At 38.2% G+C, this 19,713-nt stretch overlaps 1 protein-coding gene across 1 annotated transcript in view; it reads right to left on the bottom strand.

The window, feature by feature from the left end:
• PPP3CA (protein phosphatase 3 catalytic subunit alpha) overlaps nt 1-19,713 on the bottom strand; it is a 203,264-nt gene that overhangs the window by 44,697 nt on the left and 138,854 nt on the right. Inside the window, exons 3-6 of the mRNA XM_061993547.1 lie at nt 14,169-14,293; nt 6,208-6,319; nt 4,674-4,819; nt 593-732 (exon numbers count right to left, since the gene is read on the bottom strand). Coding sequence (XP_061849531.1) covers nt 593-732; nt 4,674-4,819; nt 6,208-6,319; nt 14,169-14,293 — 523 coding nt within the window. The remainder of the gene's footprint in view (nt 1-592; nt 733-4,673; nt 4,820-6,207; nt 6,320-14,168; nt 14,294-19,713) is intronic.

The raw sequence follows: 19,713 nt of genomic DNA, 5'->3' as shown, positions 1-19,713 counted from the left end.
AATTTCAAGGATTAATTGTAACTTGATGTCTTTGCACTTAAGTCCATAAATGTTTCTGTAACAATGTTACAGGCACTTGTCTGCATTTCTTCTCTTAAAATTTCACTAAGCAATGCTGTCCAAATCCTTAATTTCTTGGGAAGAACTATTCCCAAACAGAAACAAAACTTTGATAAAACTGAGGGGAAACAACAGTGTCTAGTGGGGGGGGAGGGAAATTACAATTTTCACTCACCCTACAGAGCAATAGGTAGTACATTTACCAGTGCTGGCTTCATTCGTTCATAATTAAGTTCTAATTTTCAATCTAGAAATGTGATTACTTAAACCTTTTTAGAAGTGACACATTCATTCCCTAACTTACAAGGACAAAAATAAGCAAAATACACAGGCTTTCCTGGATAAAGTTAAGTCATTTTAGGATTTCCCAGACACAAAGCAACCAAACATGAATTTACCTGGAAACAGGGCAATCCTGCAGAGAAAAAAGGCACAAATATCTAAGTAGTGCCACGAACTTCAAGGAAACATTTTTACTGCAAAAGCAGAACAACTTCAGAGACAGAAACTAATTCAAAGTAGTAATATTCACCTGTAGAAGTACGAGCATCCCCTGACTGTGTTGTGAGTAAAGTGTTCCTGAGTCTTCTCGTTTCCAAAATCTTCCAATGGGTCTGACCACAGAATGTCACACATAGGTCCATATGCAGGTGGTTCCTTGAATCGATCTAACTAAGAAAAATAGGAGACAAAGAAATACTAACTTCTTTCAACTATGTATCACAGGAATACTGAAGCAAAGTTACTACCTTTCATTTCACGGGTTTGCAAACAAAGACCCAAAGCAATTTATTTTTTCAGCTTTGGGTGGCTCTGAGCTTTAAAGCAAAAGATTTTGAGTAACAGTAAAGGACTCCTTGCTAACACTGACAAAGAGGAGAAGAAACAGATACAACCAAAAATTAAGTGATGTAATAAATTCCCATTCTACATGAATTTGTATGCATTTTTTTGCCTTTTTCTATGCTGTTTTGCAAGTATTTCAGTGCATGAGAAGATGGTATTTCTGTATTTCATGATTTTTCAAACATTATGCTACTCGATTTTATGTGAATGAGATGTCTCAAGAAAAAAATCCATAGTTATTTCAAAGCAAGTCCTCATTTTTATTTTAATATATTTTCACAAAAATATGTATTTAAACTTCAAGACAACATCTCTGCATTATAGCATCTTGCTGTGACATTCTTGTTGCTCTTATAACCCTAACTCTAATTAAGTAGCTAAAATCTCCTTTCTGCCTATCCACCAGAATCATAATGCAAATAAGACAACGTAGAGTAAAACAGGGAAATATAAAAAGTAGTGATTCCTATGCAAGAATTCTTTAATATAAAAACATTTCCTGTTAGATGTGTGTACAACTCAGGCTTGCAGTCTTAAACATTCTCTATTCTGACCAAAAAGATAAAAAGATCAAGTAATGATTTAGTAGCATACCTAACATACTCTCCCCCTGCCAAAAAAAATTAAAGGGAAAACAAATTTGTTTTATTTCTTTTCACCAATCAATTAAAAAAAGTTTTAATAAGAGACGTCCATAATTTTACCTTTGTGTTCTCAGCATGAAATATTCATAGCATACGTACACTTGTTTAAGCCCTCTACCAATTAATGCTTTTTTAACCATAATTCATTTAAATTAAATAACAATTCATAAATATGCAAAATCAATTCCTACTGATTGACAAAAATTAATAAACCTGCTGGGGGGGAGGGTGGGAGAGATATGTGGAAGTTTAGATGTTAATGATCCTAATCTAGAATCTGAGAGTTAAACAGCTTTACTTTGACATTACATTGTTGCAAAGCCAGGTAATTTTTCTGCAGAGAATATTTTTGCTTAACAAGACAGTGAACCTTTACCCCAGAAACAAAACTTTATATTCTGGAACTTTAAAAAGTGCAGTTTCTGTCTTAATGTAATTACTTTTAAACCAAACCATGTAATTACTGGCTCAAGTTGGTGGTTTTTTAATCTGTATTAATTTCTTAGTACACTACAAATTAACCTCAGAATATAATGTATCTTTTAGTAACTTTAAAGCTCTGAAGTATTTATCCACGTTTGCAAGTGTTAAACTGCAGCAATTAGAAAATCTTTTCTGCAGAAGAATGAATGATTTCAATACCTCATCTTACAAATATCAACTGGGATCTCTTTTACAAAACACCTGAAGAAAAATATACTTGATAGCACGCAAAACCACTGAATTACATGAAGAAACTGTTTGACATTATTATTTGAACTCTCATGAGACTTAAGAAATTTCTCAGAATACAAGACTACCACAAAAGCATCATCTTAGTAAACCTTGCTTAGACAATTTGTGGTCACTCAAGTGCAGACGCATTAAAAATTCAGCTGGACCTATTGAGAATGAAGCTCTTGACTCTCTTTAAAATAGAAATATTGTTTTGAGTATATGCATTGCAATCATACCATCATTTCTTATCATATGTTTTAAATATTGTGAGGGTTTTCTAGAGCTATTTTTCTCTCTTCTCCAAGAAAGCACAGAATACCTAACAAGGTGCAAGGAATCATCAAATGGTGTGCTCACACTGTGTTAGTATATAATGTTTAACAGAAATTATTGCTATGTTTACATTCCCTCCCGAATACTTACATACATTTACCTTTTTCAGAACAGAAAGATGATAAATCCTTTGTTTTCCTGGATGATGGTGATTTTCTCACCTCAATACAAAGTGAATAATTTTAACATTTCCTTTTATATTCTGTTTAAACCGACCTTTAAAGGGTGATAATGTCATAGAATCATAGAATGTTAGGCATTGGAAGGGAGCTTTAGAGATCACCTAGTCCAACCCCTTTGCAGAAGTTTCACCTAGATCAGGTCGCATAGGAACATGTCCAGGTGGGTCTTGAAGACCTCCAAGGAAGGAGACTCCACAACCCCTCTGGGCAGCCTGTGCCACTGCTCCCTCACCCTCACAGTGAAATAGTTTTTTCTTATGTTTAAGTGGAACTTTTTGTGTTCCAGCGTCATCCCATTACCCCTTGTCCTGTTGCTAGCTACTGTAGAAAAAAGGATATCCCAGCATTCTGACACCCACCCTTTAAATATTTATAAATGTTAATAAGATCTGCCCTCAATCTCCTCTTCTCCAGACTAAACAGCCCCAGTTCCCACAGCCTTTCCTCATATGAAAGATGTTCCAGTCCCCTGATCATCTTGGTGGTCCTGTGCTGGACTCTCTCCAGCACTTCCCTGTCCCTCTTGAGCTGAGGAGCCCAGACCTGGACACAGGACTCCAGATGAGGCCTCACCAGGGCAGAGTAGAGAGGGAGAAGAACCTCCCTTGACCTGCTGGCCACACTCTTCTTGATGCATCCCAGGATGCCATTGGCCTTCTTGGCCACGAGGGCACATTGTTGGCTCAAGTTTAGCTTATTATCAATCAGGTCTCCCAGGTCTCTCTCTGTAGAGCTGCTCTTCAGCAGTTCAACCCCCAGCCTGTACTGGTGCATGGGGTTGTTCCTTCCCAGATGCAGGACTCTGCACTTGTCCTCGTTGAACCTCAGGACGTTCCTCTCTGCCCAACTCTTCAGCCAGTCGAGATCCCGCTGAATGGCAGTACGGCCTTCTGGGGAATCAGCCAGTCCTCCCAGTTTGGTGTCATCAGCCAACTTGCTGAGGGTACACTCTGACCCCTCGTCCAGGTCGTTGATGAAAACGTTGAACAAGATCGGCCCCAGAACAGGGGTCAAACAGGATTTCCCCTTGGTCAATGTTTGTTGACTCCCCCTAATAACCATCTTTTCCTTCATATGTTTAGTTACAACATTCAGGATGAGCTGTTCCATCACTTTTCCAGGGATGGAGGTGAGACTGACCAGCCTGTAGTTTCCTGGGTCATCCTTCCTGCCCTTTTTGAAGACTGGATTGACATTGGCCTTTCTCCAGTCCTCAGGCACCTCACCTGTCCTCCATGCTTGTTCAAAAATGATGGAGAGAGGCTTAGCAATCAGATCAGCCAGCTCCCTCAGCACTCTAGGATGCATCCCATCAGGTACCATTGACTTATGAACCTTAAGCTTGGCCAACAAGTCCTTAACCTCTTCCACCCAGGGCTAGACCTCTGCTGTCCTGGCCATCCTGTTATCCTTGCCAGACTGGGCATCCTGAGCATTGGCCTTGGCCGTAAAGACTGAAGCAAGGAAGGCATTCAGTACTTTGGCCTTTTCTACATCCTCAGACACCAGGGCACCCTCAGCGTTTAGCCGTGGGCCCACATTACCCCTCACCATCCTTCTGCTGCTGACGTACTTGAAAAATGCCTTATTGCTGTCCTTAACATCCCTGGCTAAATTTAATTCTAGAAGGGCTCTAGTCCTCCTAGTTGCACCCCTGCATGCCCTGGCAATGTTCCTATACTCTTCCCAAGAAGCCAGCCCCTGTTTCCACCTCTCATAGATGGCTGCTTTCTGCCTGAGTTGTCCCAGCAGATCCTTGCTCATCCAATGTCAAGGGGAAAAATGTCATACAAGCATCTTACACAAATGAAAGCCAGTGAGAAAAGATTCAAGTTTTAGTGGCTGGCAATTAACTGTTCACTTATTTGACCTGAGCACTATTCAGACTTACTTTTCTGATGTCATCTAAGGTGTTGATCTCTGGAGACAAGCCACCGTGTACACACAGGAATTGTTGGTTCATCAGAGCAGCCAAGGGAAGGCAGTCGAAGGCATCCATGCAGGCATCATATACACGTTCTGAATATTTGATTTTACCTTTTAAAGGTTAAGATGGTATCAAAAACATGTAAGAGAAAAAAAGAGGTTATCTTGCTGTTTAGTATCTCAGTCTTGCTCTCACTGCTCTCTCTTGCATTGAGGACTGCACCAAAACTTGCCTCATGGAAAAAAGTTCCTTAGAATTATCGTTATTCACCACTGGAAAAATTGTTCAGATTGAGGTGAAACTAATAAAAGTGCTGGCAAGTTTATTATATTTTTTCTAAATATTGGTAAATAAACAATTTAATATGCCATTAATAGTCTGCCATGAAATCTGCTGAATGGTTATCATCTGCTACACTGTCACTCAATACACTCTTTGTGAAGTAATCAGAACTTTAGCCTGGTCACTTATAATTATCTACAGAAATGCCATTATGAAATGAATGAGGTGCTACAATGAAGCTGAAATGTTAATTTGCCAATATCAACATTAAACTCAGTAAACCATGAAGCTTTTGAACCAATTAACATTTCCTTTATCTCTGACGCCAAAAAGAGAAAACAGACTTATGGCACTAGCTTCACCTTACAGTGTCACAGGAAAAAAATAAAAGCTTCATTGTGCAGGTGAAAGTCTATATCTAGTGAGCTTGTTTGTATCACTGTATCCTCTCCTGCCACATTCCTATAAGAATTCCTATAAGAAGAGCATACCAAAAAGCTTAAGCCTAGTAACAGGGTAAACATTGAAATGCTATACTTGAAGAAGAAAAAAACCCAAACAATCCACCACACAAATTCCTTGCATTTTTCTATTGTTGCAGATGAGAGCTGATAAGATGCCATCTTCTTCATTAGTGACCTGTCACAGAGGTGCCAGAGCTGGTGTGCCAGCAGGGTTTAGAATCCTTTCAGTTGGAAAACACCTTTAAGATCAAGTCCAAATGCCTACCAGGCTGCTGCATGGGGCAGCAAACCAGCAGCCATTGCAAAAAGTGGCAGCGGCATGGGTTTACTGAGAGCAGCCAGGCCCAGAGGGTCCCACAGCAGCCCTGGGCTCCTTCCCAGGGCAGACTGGCAAGCTGAAGTTTCTCAATACCTGCAGCACCAAGTGATAGCGCCTCCAGGTTTTTATGGGTGGTTGGTCACTACCTGCTGCAGGAGGTCTAACCCCTTCCTTTCTCCATGACTGAGACACCCTCTCCAGCCCCTTCGAGATGACTGTCCTCTCAGGGAACAGTGAATTATTTTAAAATATATTTAAATATTAAATAGTTTAAAATAATTTCAATTAATTTAATTTTCATTTAAAATTAAGAAAGTTAACATAAGAAGTACATTTTAAATAACCGATGGCAAATCAGTGTCAAATACTCAGATAACAACAAATCAAGATGTTGAAAAGGGAGTTAAGAGAAGAAAGGTTACAGTAGACTTACATTCTTGCTTAAATGTGAAATACTCTGTTAAATGTCTACATTCATGATTCCCACGAAGTAAAAACAGTGTTTTGGGGTAAAGGATTTTCAAGGCCCACAAGTACAGCACACACTGTGAATCAGAGAAAAAAAAGTAATTAATAATTAATGATGCAATTCAAACACTTAGGTTCAACCCCCAACAAAAAAAAGAAATAGCAGAAGAGAAGGTATTTTGTGTGAAACATTTATTTTCAACTAGTTAACTTCACTCTTCCTATATTACATGCAAAGATTTCTCTGCACTTCAACCCAAACAAGCTGAAACTAGTATTAGTATATTCTGATAAAGTTTTACACTTTTGCTAACTAGTATTTCCTTGTTCAGTCATGCATTGCCTTTAGTGGCCCTGGCTATCAAGAAGCAATTGCTATGTATCTCTAATATGAAGTGTGCACTCTTCACCTGGCAAATTAGGCAGAAACCTGACGTGGAAACAATTTCACCAGAAGACTTGCATTTCCCGGCTTGAGGAGAAGTTACCCTAGAACAATTTAACCCATATTTCAGGAAATATCTCAGCTTCCAATATTACACAGTTTCCATGTGAACATTTGTTCATTTTCACTTAGCATGGTTCTGTACAACAATCAAGAAAAAAAAATTCCACAAATCTCTTATATTAAATGTAGTTAACACAAAGCTCCTAAAATGCCTTATCTTTCCAGAAGATTTCTATTTGAGATGACATTTCCTCTAGACATGCTTTTAAAGAAAAAAGAAGAAGACTTGGAGAGTCTAATCTCTGCTCAGATCTCTGGAAACCATCTGATTAAAACAGTTGTTTTGAAAACAAAACTGACAGTCACGATGCCAAAGCACTATGAAACTCTTGACCAATGAATAGACTTGCAAACTTCATGGAAGATTTATCCTTTGTGCAGGGTGACCCTGCTCAGGTACGTGGCTGACAAAGTCACAGCTCCAAGGAAGCTGACAGAAATAAGACCCATCTTCAAGAAGACCATAGTGGCCCATCAAAAAACACAAGCCAGAAAACTGTCTGAACAATTGCTTCTCCAACGCTTCCTTTCTTAAATATCCGTGGACTGCAGAACTGTTGTATGAGAAACAAAAGGCATCAAATAAACATCCCACTTTCATTTGCAACTACATTCTAACAGTCTGTTTTGATCTGTTGCAAAAAATTATTTATCTACCTTAATAATTAATAGATTAGAAATTCAGAATGTCCAACTAACCACAGCTTCTGCTTAGAGTAAAATCAGCATTTTTGGCAATGTATTGCCTCTGCATTTGTACAGTATGAATTGCTTTCTACAATTCAGAACATCTTGTTGAAAAGAATAATTCAATTAATCATGGCAATATTTTGATTTCTGCTCCTTCATTTGCTATACAGTTCTCATCTTCAGCGACAACCCCCGCCCCCACCACAAACCTGATGCAACATGTTTATGTTTGTGCCAAACCTCACACTATCCATAGATAATTAGATAGCAGCTGGAGTTTTATACTACTACTCTTCTCCTTGAGTTTATTACATGTAAACATCTAGATGCTCTGTCTGCACTCTTAAGTTTTGTTCTTGTACTCAGAGGGTCTAGAGCCAGGTAAAAAGAGCAAAAAGTACTGGCAGCATTCTCCAGAGACTTGCAAAATTAATTCTTCCTTTTTGAAATACATGGAAGGTGTCCCAGCTCACGCCACCTCTTCTGCCTCCCAGACATTATTGCCACTGTAGGAAGCAACAAGAGACGTCAGAATGCCAGGTAGATCACATATTGTAACTATGATTAAAATTGTGGTGTTAGGTCACAGGGATTATCTGCTGTGTCCCAAAACAACCACAAAGGGTGCATCTAGGAAAAATTTTCTAGAGTTGGCACAGAAAGAGAAGACTTGGGTTTGAGGATTTAATTTAAATGGGAAAGGAAGCCTACACTTCTCCCCATCAACAGCAAAATACTTTGTTTCTTTAATGATAACTTCCTCGTTCCTTTAAAATTTCCTGGAACTCTCCACTTGTTTGAATTTACTGCCTAATGCAAAAAAATTGGTATAAATGTGGTGAGACAAGAAGTTCAAAGTGACACCTCCATTCATGAAAGAAAAGGTTCAGCTTTGAAGTTTTATCTAGTTGCCAAAGCTGCTTATAATTTAGAGAAGCACAATGATTAGTACTTAGATGAAATGTGTCCAGTTCTGGGCTCCTCAGCTCAAGAGGGACAGGGAAGTGCTGGAGTCCAGCACAGGGCCACCAAGATGATCAGGGGAATGGAACATCTTTCATATGAGAAAAAGCTGTGGGAACTGGGGCTGTTTAGTCTGGAAGAGTTGGAGGGGAGATCTTATTAACATTTATAAATATCTAAAGGGTGGATGTCAGGAGGTTGGGACATCCCTTTTTTTATAGGAGCTAGCAACGGGACAAGGGGTAATGGGATGACGCTGGAACACAAAAAGTTCCACTTAAACAGAAGAAAAAACTATTTCACTGTGAGGGTGAGGGAGCAGTGGCACAGGCTGCCCTGAGGGGTTGTGGAGTCTCCTTCCTTGGAGGTCTTCAAGACCCGCCTGGACATGTTCCTATATGACCTGATCTAGGTGACCCTGCTTCTGCAGGGAGGTTGGACTAGGTGATCTCTAAAGCTCCCTTCCAACCCCTACCATTCTACGATTCTATGAAATGCTTTATTAACAAAAAACCTCTGAGATTGACTGAGATTCAATGCAGTCCTGAGGGTTCTGTGTCTCCCTGTCACTGTTCAAGTAAAGTCCTCCTTTATGTTGTCTTCAGTGGTATGATATTGAACACCTGTTTTGATACGTCCTTTAACTTTCTCCTTTTTCTGTTCAGTAGTCCAGTGGTGTAATATTGTAATAGTAAACAAGGGTTTTTGTAGGGTTTTTTTCCCCTGCAAACTCAATAGCACATATGAGGGTGACATATGCTTTGAATATCATTGTTCTTACTGAAGTTAAAAGGTTTATAATGCTTTGTTCATGTTGAAAATCTGAGTTTACAATCTTTAATTCTTTGGTAATACTGCTTCCCAATAGCAAAATTCTAAACTTTTTATTCCTCCAATTCCTTCATCATGAATATATGACACATCAGCTCTGCTGTGACTCTATATAAAATGTACAGCAATGAACTAGCAAGCTGGACATCTCTAATGCATTTTTGGTCTGTCTCGTTTTGTACTATCAAAAAAAAAAAAAAGGTTACATCTTTTAAATGTCAGCTCTCAAACTGCACTCCTCCTTACTTGCTTGGCTTCTTTCAGCTGTTGAAATAGCAGATATGTTAAGTTTGTAACAAAAAGGTAATCTGCCTACCTCCCAGATCCTATAGTCAAGCTGTTTTCCTGCTGGGACTCTGGCAGTCTCAGCATCAGGAAAGAAAAGGTCTGTGCAATTAAGTGCTGTGTATGCCAAAGACACATATTTTCAAAACAGACTTGGAATTTAACTCCACTGTTGCATATGAATTTCAGCCTTTCCACAACTCAACATCTCAGCACCTCTTTCAAAAAGGAAAACCAAAAGCCTCAGGCTTCTTGCACTCAAATTCTGTGCTCAAAACAAGGAACCTAGAAAAATTATTACTGTTACCACTAGATTACAACCATAGCAACACCTGTGACACAGTACACTCACTTCTGGGTACTCTTTCACTGGATCATGACAAGAGACACAGCTTGCTCTGTAAGCTATGTGGCTTTGTATGGATGATGAAAGATAAACTCACCCTACAAATGACTGATAGCAGCAGGTGCTCTCCCAGCAGATGAAATTGTGTGAATAAATGCAAGGTAATTCATATTCAAAAGGATAATTTGAGCTACCGTTGCTAAGGTCTGATGATTTGTGAACTGTGGAGCAGTATACTGGCATAACCTTCTCACTCTGTAACTAACACACTCCTTACCTAAATATAAAAATTGCATTACTTTGACTGCACTGGAATAATTGTACCATTACGATCTAGTGCCTAGAACAAATACAGCTTTCTAAATTGCAATAACTATTCCAATTGAAACGATGTACCTTTTTACAAACATAATGGCATTCACACTACGGGAATGACTATTTATTACAGCGTTATTTCATAGACAAAGATACATTGCATGCGTAACCAAAATACAAGAGATGCTAGTTCTTGCCATTTCTAACTACCATCCCTCAAGCACAGGGAAAGAAAAACTCTGAACACTAGGGAAAATAAAGAAAAAATATGTATTGTCTTTATTGCAACCAGAATTTTATTACTTTCACAACTTTTAGGACGTAAAAGATGATTTCTTTTCTTAAGACTCTGACTGTAGAACAGGGACAGCAAGGCAGTGCTATTTGCATCAACCACATCTTCAGTGACAACTTAGTCTTTGCCACTTTTTTTTTTTTTTGCCAGTGTGCTCTTTCTCCCTGTATCTTTGTGTTTCTAAAACTAGTGTTCATGTAAGTAGAGGTAGTATGCTTAAAAATTCAAAAGGCTGTGGAAATTGACTTCTTGTGCACTAGTAAATCCTTTTTTTTAAATGGTTCCCTAATTCTTATATCTAGTACTTTCTAAATAGGTATCCAAGTGCTTGCTCCTAGCTCTCCTTGTTGGACCTTGGCCCCAACTCTTTTCTGTGGAGAGAGGTCCCACAGAAAGATGGAAGCAGTGTGGGGGAACCAGTGTGAGTGACCTCCAGTCAAGATCATGTTGGGGGACTTGCTCTGGGAAGAGCTGGCATAGGATCAGGCAAGCTGTGACAAGAGCCCTGACACAAACAGATGTTCCAGTCTGGGAACCTTATATAGACAAAAAAAAAAATCTGAATTTGCTGAATATTCACAGCTCTGAAGAGCAAATTCTTGCTTCAGCAAAAACAGATTTGCTATTGTTACACAGAAAAGGGCACAGAAATTCAGCATAATTAAGGTATTAGGATTTTCTTTGCTATGAGAGAAATGATAAAAACCCTCATTGACTTGACCAGCAAAAACAAAAAAATGGAGGAAATGGAAAGGTGGTTACTCTTCCAGTGAAGTCCTAGAAAGTGAATGGAGGCTTGAGAGATGACTTACATATGGCTTCACCAGAATTAACTTCACTCATAGTTTACTAACACAAAATTATTTACATGTAATTCTTTTCTTGGAAAGGACCAGTTAATAATTTCAAACAGTTCACTGAGGTTAGAAGCATTTCAAGAGCCAGATGCTTTTTAATTGATGCAAGGTCCAATGGTCAAATTCCAGAGTCACTTCAAACATCTCACTTTGTTCTTGCTAAAAATAACACAAAACCAGTTTCTCCTTCTGGGATTTCATTCTTTGCAATCGGAAAATGAAGATGTGCGAATGTTTCGAACCTTAAAACACAACTTTGCTTTTATTAGTTTTTAATATTGGTTTAATTCTCCATATTTTAACTATCTGCTCTCTTGAAAGTGATCAGTACATACCTTATGCTATTAATTTGACATTTAAGCCTGGATGTTTTCATGTGGGATTGAACAGTAAAATAATTCCAACAGTCCATCTACATAATGTTAATAACTCATCATATTTAGTATTTACTGTGACTGTGATGTTTCCAAGACTGTGATGAAGAGCAGTCTATACGTATACTCCCCTCTACATCACGTGGCATTTACATCTGCCTTTCGAAAGAGACTTTTCAGACTCTGGTAGAGATTAGTCATTCTTCCTTAAAGCCCATTCCTGCAAAACCACTTATGCTGTAACTATTCTTTGGATTTTAAAATAGCCCTCTGTTTTGATCATTTGGATTTCTTTTCTCTATGACCATAAAACTTTTTTTGAAAGTGAGAACTGAGAGGTTTCTACTCCAGAGTCAAAGTCCTGGAACAGTGCACAAGCACAACAGGGAAATATTATCAGTTATGGAGTCAAGGAAACAAGTGCGCCATATCAGATAGTGTAACTTGAAGAAATTTGTTATTCTAAGTGAAGAAATGCTCAAGCTCTGCCGAAAGATCAAATGGAAAAGAGAATACAGCTACTGGATAAAGATTTTGTCTGTGCCAAGAAACCTCATCTCATCCTACCTACAATTTTTTCTTTTATCTATTGTAATTCCTTTATTAATGTCTCATCCTGTGACATTTTGCTTAGAACTAATTTTCAAGACGCAGACCATCCCCCCTGGAAACGGTGGAACTAAGTCTGGTAAAAATGGAGCACACGTGGAGGACTGAGTTCCTAGATCTAAAGCTCTATGGGGCAAGAATTGTCATTTCTGCTGAGTGCCTTATACAAATACCTTTATCTTTTTCCTGCTGCGTTATCAAACGCCTTCCACCTACCTTATGCAATTTCTTCCTCTGTTCTTCATGATAATAGCTTACATTATATAGTACCTTTCATCCAGAAGAATCCCAAATGCTTTGCAGCCCACAGACAAGGATTATCTCGCCCACTACCAGAGCTGAGCTAGGTCTAGGCTCAATCGTGTCGTTTTTACACTAGATATCACACAGCAATCAAAGGGTTTTTTAAAAAAAGTTTATATTACAAGTGATTAGTACCTTGGACTAGCTACTTAAATCTTCTAGAAAGACCCCAGAACTGGAATAGTTTTGTGTCAACATAGCAGAAAGGGGAACCAACAGATTGATGGAATAAAGATGGTGGTGTGACTGACATGTTAGAAATATACATTAGGATCAGGCCAGAACTCTTTACCACCACAACTTTTCCAGCACAAGGTACTGGCAAGAGCTGGCGCCTGCTAGATATGCCCAGTGGCCCTTCTCCACCAAATGCATGCATCACTCCACCCCTCAAACGTGCCAAGTTGCATCCTTCATCTTTTTCCTTTCCTTGTCACTACTTATTGTGCTGAGTTCATGCTTGAATGCATAGTTCTACATCCAAATACACTTATGAAACAGAAAACTGTCTTTTCTTTCAAAGGCATTCTCTAATCAAGAAGACAGGTGGGGAGAATCAGTTTTGTCACAAAAAAATCTGGTAATTTGAGAATCTTACATACAAAGTAGAATAAGTGACAGCTCAGATATTTCCTTGGCACTGGTAGAAACTAGTACTGCTTCCAGTGAAAAAAGTAGTGTTCCAGAATGGAAAAATTAAATTCAGAATATAATTTGCTAAATATGTAAGTGCAGGTTGCTAAATGAATCATTTTAAGGGGCATATTCTCCACCCATAAGTTATTTTGCTTTGTGTTATATGGCAAGTCAAAATCTGCTGTTAGACAAGCACTTGAAAGCCAAAACAAATTCACTTGTTCTATTTCTTACATTAAAAACACATACAGAAATCAAAGCAAAACTCTCCTCATCCAGATGCAACTTGGCTTGGTGGAAGTCTATAGGAGACACAAACTACATTATTGCAGCTGAAAAATGGTAGGTCAATATCGAGTTGCACAACAGTTTAAGCCTGTGAAGCCACATCCCCCACTCTTTGAATCATAAGCCAGAGATGAAACACTCCTGCATGCCATATCTAAGCAGAACTCATTCATGCATTCTCTCCAGCACAGCACGTTATCTGCTGTCTTTTTGTTTCCTTTACCCCCTGTCTCGTCCCTCCATTTTCGTAAAATTTTTCATCCAGGAGACTTAGATCAAAGAAACCTAAAAATCAAACTAAACTATGAGTTGTTCATTTAGTTTTTCTCTTTCATAATAGCTTACATCTATGCATCCTATTTAGCTTGCACAAGCTGCAGAGCATACTGCTTTCTGTGTTATATTTGGGTGGCCACTGGTTAGTTCCATTAGCTTCCCAGCACAGATATAGCAGGATTTGGCAATCCTTATGAAAACAGCAACAGTGAAATTAATTGGATGACTTCTGCTGACAAGTAGTATCTGTGAATAGCTTCAGTATTCCTAAACTGTTTAAATTACAATGTTAAATATATATGATAAGCTGCAAGCAGTTTTGCAGACAAAAGCAGACATAAGAAACTTACTTCAATGCTGAAGTACCCTCTGTCCACATAGTCCCCCAGGAAGAGATACCGTGTGTTGGCAGGAGAACCTCCCACTTCAAACAGTTTCATCAAGTCAAAGAACTGACCATGGATGTCTCCACAAACTAGAAGAGAAAAACAACAATATCCAGATTCACTGTGCAACAATCATCTTAGGCACATGCATTCTGAAATCACTATCTTGTAAGAAATGTGTTATAGAATTTTGTGCATCATCCTCTGGTTAAACAACCAGTAAGAGCTGGCAACGGCTCAATAGAAACTGTTTTCCTATGACTTGCATTCATATATGTACATACCAAAGGCTACCAACTAATTAAAAGAGAGTCATTAAGCAAATATGACCTATACTTATTTTCATAGCTATCTGTCCATTCTTTCTACTGCCCCGTAGACTACCCAATACTAGCAATAGTATTAAGACAAACTAAAATCATCCTGAAAATGGGAACATGTTCAAGCAAGGTTACTCCTTCTTTCAACATCCCTCCTCGGTTTCTCCAAATCTTAAACTCAGATGAACACCAACAGTCTTCCTATAAAACACAAAGTGTGCCTATTCTGTCTATGTCACTGGTTAAACTGACAAATTTTTGACTTCTGATTTCTGTACAGAAAAATGGCCTGCTTGCTTTCCTAAAGCATGTCTTACACAAGAGGTCATTGATTTTCCATGCATTAACCTTTGCCACTTCATTTAACCTTGTATAAATATGTTTTGTTCCACTTCATTGCAACGAAGTCAATCTAACAAGCATCTTCTCTAGAAAGGGCAGTTCTTAATAAATGTGACAGAGCACAAGTAACATGAAGCTGTGGCCACATAGGGATTCCTCTTTTTGTGCTTTAGAGTTAAGAGATTGGCTTGGCTATCTTGTGAAACTGCAAACTCCATGGTGGGCAATTTCAAGCATCATCAGGAAGGCAGGCCCTCACAGACAACCCTTTTGGAGGCCTTCATGGAAGCTTAGCTACCTATGCTGTGTTAAAACCTGCTTCCTTATGCCTTGCTTTGTTTCTTCTACCTAAGGGAGGGGGAGAATCCCCTAATTTAGGGCCAAGCCCAGACCTTTTTTTTGGCAATGATCCTTAACAAAGAAAATGTTAATGGCTTTGACTGTTACTGAGGTCAGTTTAGATTGATTGTTCCTTCAGTGACTCAAAATAAAAACCCAACAACTCTGATTTGCAAACTGAAAGGGTGATTATGAGAAACTGAATAAACGAATGGTCTAAGATAGACCTTATCTTGCAACAGCAGCACAGCTTCTTATTTACTGCTAACTCTAAATTCAGATGACTTCAGATGCTCTCTCCAATGCAATGGTTCAAGCTTTTGTACTCTAGCAATGCTCTCATTTGAGCTTTTATCTCAAAGTTGATGCAGAGATCCTGTTCTATTACAGATAAACATAATCTTTCCAAAGATGCAAAAGAATCATATAGAAGAGCTGTAACAACAAATCCAACAATCTTGCAGTGCAAACAGTGTTCATATATAACTGTCTTTCATTTCAGTACAGTAATTTTGTTTACTTGCATCACTTTTCCAAATGTATCACTAACAACAGGATCAATATAATATTGTCATTCCATACAAAAACTAGAATGAAACCTCTCCCAAAATCCCCACCCAAACCAGAAACAACTAATCAACATTCCCTTAGGTACATTAAAAAAAAAAAAAATCAATGTCCCAGTCACTGTTTTTGTTGTGGAGTCTCCTTCCTTGGAGGTCTTCAAGAGCCACTTGGACATATTCCTATGCGACCTGATCAAGGTGAACCTGCTTCTGCAGGGGGGTTGGACTAGATGATCTCTAAAGGTCTCTTCCAATCCCTACCATTCTATGATTCTATGAAATAAATCACAAGAGTGATATGCTGATGAGCATTCTTCTGTGATAGTAACAGAATCATAGCACATTGTACTCCTATGACCACTGTGTTACATTGCATACTCTTTTTCCTAGTTGATCCCCATTCCCTGCCAAGAGTTTTAGATGACAGCCTTCACGTTGAAAGCTATCAACAGTTTTAATTTCTATCTAAGAATAATATCTGCAATTAATTATGCAAAATAAATACTATTTAAATCCACCTCCTTTTCTCTAAAAAAGAAACCCCAAAAAGTAGCGAAAATGAAATTTTTTGATAGCATTTTTATTTGAACATGCTTATCTACCAAACCAATATATGCTGCTTCACTGTACTCCTCTGCATGGACACTGTGGGAAGATTAAGAACACGTGTTGCATATTGATGGCCAAGCAATCTGCTCTCCTAACTTCCAGCAGAAAAGCTTGTAGTTACATAACTGTACAGCTCTACCAATTATCGCCCGCCCCCATTTGCTCCAACGGCAAAATGTGAAGTTGAACAAGACTGGAAGATTTTAAAATGGATTTAACTTTTTCACTAAAGCACCAAGCAACCAGATTTTGTTGTTGTTGTCATTATTTGGATGTGTGCCAACAGGTAAATACATTCAGGCCATTACAGAGAAAACAAGAAGGTTATGGAGCTTTCTCCAAGTAGTTTTATGTCCACGAATTTGCCAAAAGTCAGAAAAGCAGAGGGCGAACTAGTAAAGAGGACAGAAAGAAAAAGTGCAGAGCCCTGCAATTCCATGACTTGCAAAATTTTGAATTGGACTTGAGAGTACATACTTGATGGATATTCCAGAAACTTTGCACACAGCAGCCTACTCTTGTTGTACTTGACAACAGATGCAGAAATGTATCCAGACAAAAAGAAAAAAACAATAGATGGAAAGTTAAAAAGCACTCCAATCCAATCTTGCCAACTAAAGCTGTTCCAAAAAAGAGGCTTAAAATCAGCAGGTAAAAGCTGTGGGAAGAAGACAGCTAAAATTAATTGTTAACATTGAGATTTCATTTATTGTGGTCAAATTCTAGAATCCCTACTGAAATAATGCTATATATAATGCTACATAGAGTTAATCCAATTAGTATTTTATCTGGAATAGCGCAGAATAGCCTAGGGATCTTACACTTTCCAGGTTTGCGTATATAGACCTGAAATGTCCTTACAATGTAAAGCCTGTGTGCTCACATTCTGATGGATGGCCTTGTTTACAAATAAATTAAAGGTTCATTTTTTACGTATACAGTACTATATCTATAGTTTAAAAGCAACTGCTTTTAAAGCTACAGTCCTGCCATTTATTTTCCAACTCTAAATTCTTACGAGTCCTAAAAATGGAGTATTTCACAGACAGGTGGATCAATGTTTTATCTTTCATTAGGCGGTAGCACAAGAGATTCAGCATTATATTTCTAAACACACAGCAGTCAAGAACTGAGCCTTCATGTCTTGTCTTGCAGTTTCCCATCACTAACAAAAAGCCTTGCAACACTGTCCCACCAAGAGCCTGCAGAAAGTGTTCCACATCTACTCCATGCTGCCTCTACAAACCTCTTAGAGTTCACTGACTTTCTCCTTCATGTTACAGAAGAAAGTCTGAAAGCACACAACTTATTATATATTCATGTGTACTGTTGCACAAGCCTTACCATTGGGTCTGTTGTTTTAGGCAGTTTTAAACTACTGCCCTACTAAATCCATTGGTGCAGTCAGAAGGTTTAAGAAACACTGGTTGGTTGTAGACTTCTTAGAAATTTCTCTGTATGGAGAAAGGTTTGAAGAAAGACATGGCCCTATCCAAAAGATTCAAGTTCACAGGGCTAACCATGCATTAACTGAGAAATAATGTTTCTGAGCTGCTTTTCCTACTTGTTTGATGAGTACTTAGATCCTCTACACCACCTTACACTATAGAACAAAAATTTTCCTCATGTAACTATCTATAAAATATCATTTTACCGTGAAAATAGAAATTGGACATTGAGGAGAGAAGGGAGATTTTTGTTTGTTTTTAAAGACCATCATCCTAATACAAATTAAATTATGTTTCTGATGGCTTCCTCCAATTTATGTCAAAGGAAAAAGTTATATTAAAACAGAAACCATTAAGTTAAGAGTTGTACTAGCAGTGAAGGAAACCCAAAGCTTAGCAGTTGTATTGACAATTTATTTATAGAAGACAAAGTGGTAGAACAGTGATTTAGATTGCAATGACTATTGGCACAGAGAAGAAGTCTGAAATGCTCTTCAGATACCTTCCTTCGGATAACTAAGTGCTCTTCACTACATACAGGTTCAGCCCAGAGATTATTCTATGTGGTTTCTCTCTCCAGACGGATAAGAACAAAATCTATATTTGTAGTATATCAAACATTATCAACTCAAAAATTTTCTAGCTGCAAAAGTTAAAAAATGCTGCCCTTATTTTCTTATTTATAAGGTGTGTATTTATCTGTGTAACATTATAATCTGATAATAAAACACCATTAATGCTTCAAGTGAATTTACATTCCATGTATCACAAGATTATATTCCCATCTTCAAATTTCATGAGACAATAGGAGCAGATATGCCACATTCCATTACCAGCTTCAGAAGAAACAAACTCACACAATGTATGATAATTAGCAATAATGAAGAAAAGACACGTTTTAAAGAAGAAACTAATATTGTGAAGGGAATATCATCAATTGCTTGACAACTTGTTCTTTATATTCACTGAGCTGGGGATGTCTTTGGACTGACACTGTACTTCAGCAAAGCAGCACACAATACTTCGGAACCTAACGGAGAAAAAATACCTTCTTGAATTACACTGCAGAATGCAGGCTGCAGATCACAAAAGGTTTTTTGCTTTGTAAAATGTTTTGGAAGTGTTTATCTTCATATCATTCCACTAGTTAGCACATGCTTCCAGGAGCCTACCATTTCGCAAGGACATCCAGTACTTGCAAAGCCTTACTGATAAAGTAACAAGCATCTCGCAAAGCTGCACATGTCAGAGCTGACTCCTAGATGGTGGATGCTCATTTGTCCGTGTCTATAGTCTACATACTCCAGTGAGAACTACGTCCCAGTCATTTCTCCAGAGAAGTAGTTTAGAGCAATAAAGAGTCATCTAATGTTGAATGAAGAAGCCAAGTGAGGAAGGAGTTCTTACAAGCAACAGTGGCCACACAGTGGCAAAGCAGAAACAACTAGACAAACTTCTGTAGCTGAGAAGTCAAAGACTGGACTTCCTTAGTCGATAAACATGAGGGAAAACACCCGAAAGACCTAGATGCATGAAATTCTCACATGCTTCAAGAAAAACTACTGCATTGCTCCTGTAGGACTCAACTATTAGCCAGAAGGCTCTCATTTTCCCCAAGATTTATGAACAAAGTCATATAAGAGAGTCATATGTCTTTGATTACACAATCTTTGAGCTTGAATGAGCTTTGTTTCTTATTGCCACAGTGATATGAAATGTTTGAAATGCTAGTTTTGTTCCAAAAATTTATTTTCTTTTAAAATCACTAAATACTGGGCCATTTTCTTCCTTGCTTTTTGAAGAACAAGGAGGAAGGAGAAATAAAAGAAGAAATTCCAGCCGTTTTCATCTGTAGCCGCTCACTGTAGCACTATTCAAGACACGA

This window comes from Colius striatus, chromosome 3 (assembly GCF_028858725.1).
Source record: "Colius striatus isolate bColStr4 chromosome 3, bColStr4.1.hap1, whole genome shotgun sequence".
Taxonomy (NCBI): Eukaryota; Metazoa; Chordata; class Aves; order Coliiformes; family Coliidae; genus Colius; species Colius striatus.
Note: the sequence above shows the minus strand (reverse complement) of the source record. Positions and strands in the feature narration are given on the sequence as shown.